The following is a 2,300-nucleotide window of genomic DNA, read 5'->3' on the forward strand; positions in this document are numbered from 1 at the left end:
TTTACAAAGGGATATGAATGAAGATCCTATCACAGTTTTCTACAAAACACCTCTTCCCTAATTTGGATACCGTGACCATATGACAAAATCCTAGGGATGTGCGCAAAAAAAACGTGGGCCAAAAAGTGGACCTGATTCAGCATGAAAGAAAAATCACTGGAGAAGATTTCTTAAATGAAAACGAATGATTGAGAATGAAGTGCAGCTTAATTAATATTGCTGATAGATGTGACAACACATGAAACCTTAAAATGAGCTATGCTTCAATAAATGCAATTATAATTAAGATTACTTTGTGAGAATAATATTAAACATTATGCATGTTCTGACTCTGCAGCAAGGTTAGGTTTGCAATGACATTGGGTAACAAAACGTAACTTGGAGAAATGAACCCCCCAAAAAAACTTTACCAGTGCACTGAATGTCAGAAAAGCTTCTTTCGGATAGGCTCACTAGTCCTACATGAGAGAACCCACACAGGAGAAAAACCTTACCGTTGCACTAAATGTCAGAGAGGTTTCAGTGATAAAAGCAATCTAACTCTACATGAGAGAATCCACACAGGAGAAAAACTTTACCAGTGCACTGAATGTCAGAAAAGCTTCTTTCGGATAGGCTCACTAGTCCTACATGAGAGAACCCACACAGGAGAAAAACCTTACCGTTGCACTAAATGTCAGAGAGGTTTCAGTGATAAAAGCAATCTAACTCTACATGAGAGAATCCACACAGGAGAAAAACCTTATCAGTGCAGTGAATGTCAGAAAAGTTTCAGTCGCAAAAGCAGTTTGACTCTACATGAGAGAACCCACACAGGAGAAAAACGTTACCAGTGCACTGAATGTCAGAAAAGCTTCTTTCGGATAGACTCACTAGTCCTACATGAGAGAACCCACACAGGAGAAAAACCTTATCAGTGCACTGAATGTCAGAAATGTTTCAGTCAAAGACCCCATCTAATAGAACATGAGAAAACCCACACAGGAGAAAAACCTTACCAGTGCTCTGAATGTCAGAAATGTTTCAGTCATAAAATCGCTCTAACCCACCATGAGAAAACCCACACAGGAGAAAAACCTTATCAGTGCACTGAGTGTCAGAAAGGTTTCAGTTGCAAAAGCAGTTTGACTCAGCATGAGAGAACCCACACAGGAGAAAAAGCTTACCAGTGCACTGAATGTCAGAAAGGTTTCATTTGCAAAAGCAAATTAACTCTGCATGAGAGAACCCACACAGGAGAAGAACCTTACCAATGCACTAAATGTCAGAAAGGTTTCAGTGATAAAAGCAATCTAACTCTACATGAGAGAATCCACACAGGAGAAAAACCTTATCAGTGCACTGAATGTCAGAAATGTTTCAGTCAAAGACCTCATCTAATAAAACATGAGAAAACCCACACAGGAGAAAAACCTTACCAGTGCTCTGAATGTCAGAAATGTTTCAGTCATAAAATTGCTCTAACCCACCATGAGAAAACCCACACAGGAGAAAAACCTTATCAGTGCACTGAGTGTCAGAAAAGTTTCCGTTGCAAAAGCAGTTTGACTCAGCATGAGAGAACCCACACAGGAGAAAAACCTTACCAGTGCACTGAATGTCAGAAAGGTTTCATTTGCAAAAGCAAATTAACTCTGCATGAGAGAACCCACACAGGAGAAAAACCTTACCAGTGCACTGAATGTCAGAAAGGTTTCATTTGCAAAAGCAAATTAACTCTGCATGAGAGAACCCACACAGGAGAAAAACCTTACCGGTGCACTAAATGTCAGAAAAGTTTCATTCGGAAAGACTCACCAGCCCTACATGAGAGAACTCACACAGGAGAAAAACCTTACGAGTGCTCTGAATGTCAGAATAAAAGCAAGCTTCATTCGGATAGACTCACCAGTCCTACATGAGAGAACCCACACAGGAGATAAACCTTACAAGTACCCTGAATGTCAGAAAGGTTTCAGCTACAAGTGCAATTTAACACTGCATGAGAGAATCCACACTGGAGAAAATCCTTACAAGTGTTATGAATGCCAAAAGAAGCTTTATTCATAAAACCAGTCTAACTCTACATGAAAAAACCCATACAATTCAGTAAATGTCAGAAAAACTTCATTTACAAAACCAGTTTAACTCAGCATGAGAGAACCAACACAGGTGAAAAACATTATAAAGGTACAGAATATCAGAATTGTTTCAGTCAGAAATGCTGTCTAACTAGAATCCACATGGCAAAAAAAACCACATCCATGCACTGAATCTCAGAAAACTTCAGTCAGAAAATCAATCCAATGCAACATGAAAAA

At 39.2% G+C, this 2,300-nt stretch overlaps 1 protein-coding gene across 1 annotated transcript; it reads left to right on the forward strand.

The window, feature by feature from the left end:
* Positions 1 to 329: 329 nt before the first annotated feature.
* On the forward strand, positions 330 to 1,952 carry LOC138453002 (zinc finger protein 84-like). Its single transcript, XM_069605409.1, has one exon. It carries the CDS (start codon positions 387 to 389, stop codon positions 1,899 to 1,901), a length of 1,515 nt encoding a protein of 504 aa, XP_069461510.1. The 5' UTR covers positions 330 to 386; the 3' UTR covers positions 1,902 to 1,952.
* Positions 1,953 to 2,300: the final 348 nt, after the last annotated feature.

The sequence above is a fragment of the Ambystoma mexicanum genome, chromosome 4p (genome assembly GCF_040938575.1).
Source record: "Ambystoma mexicanum isolate Mex_15411 chromosome 4p, UKY_AmexF1_1, whole genome shotgun sequence".
NCBI lineage: Eukaryota > Metazoa > Chordata > Amphibia > Caudata > Ambystomatidae > Ambystoma > Ambystoma mexicanum.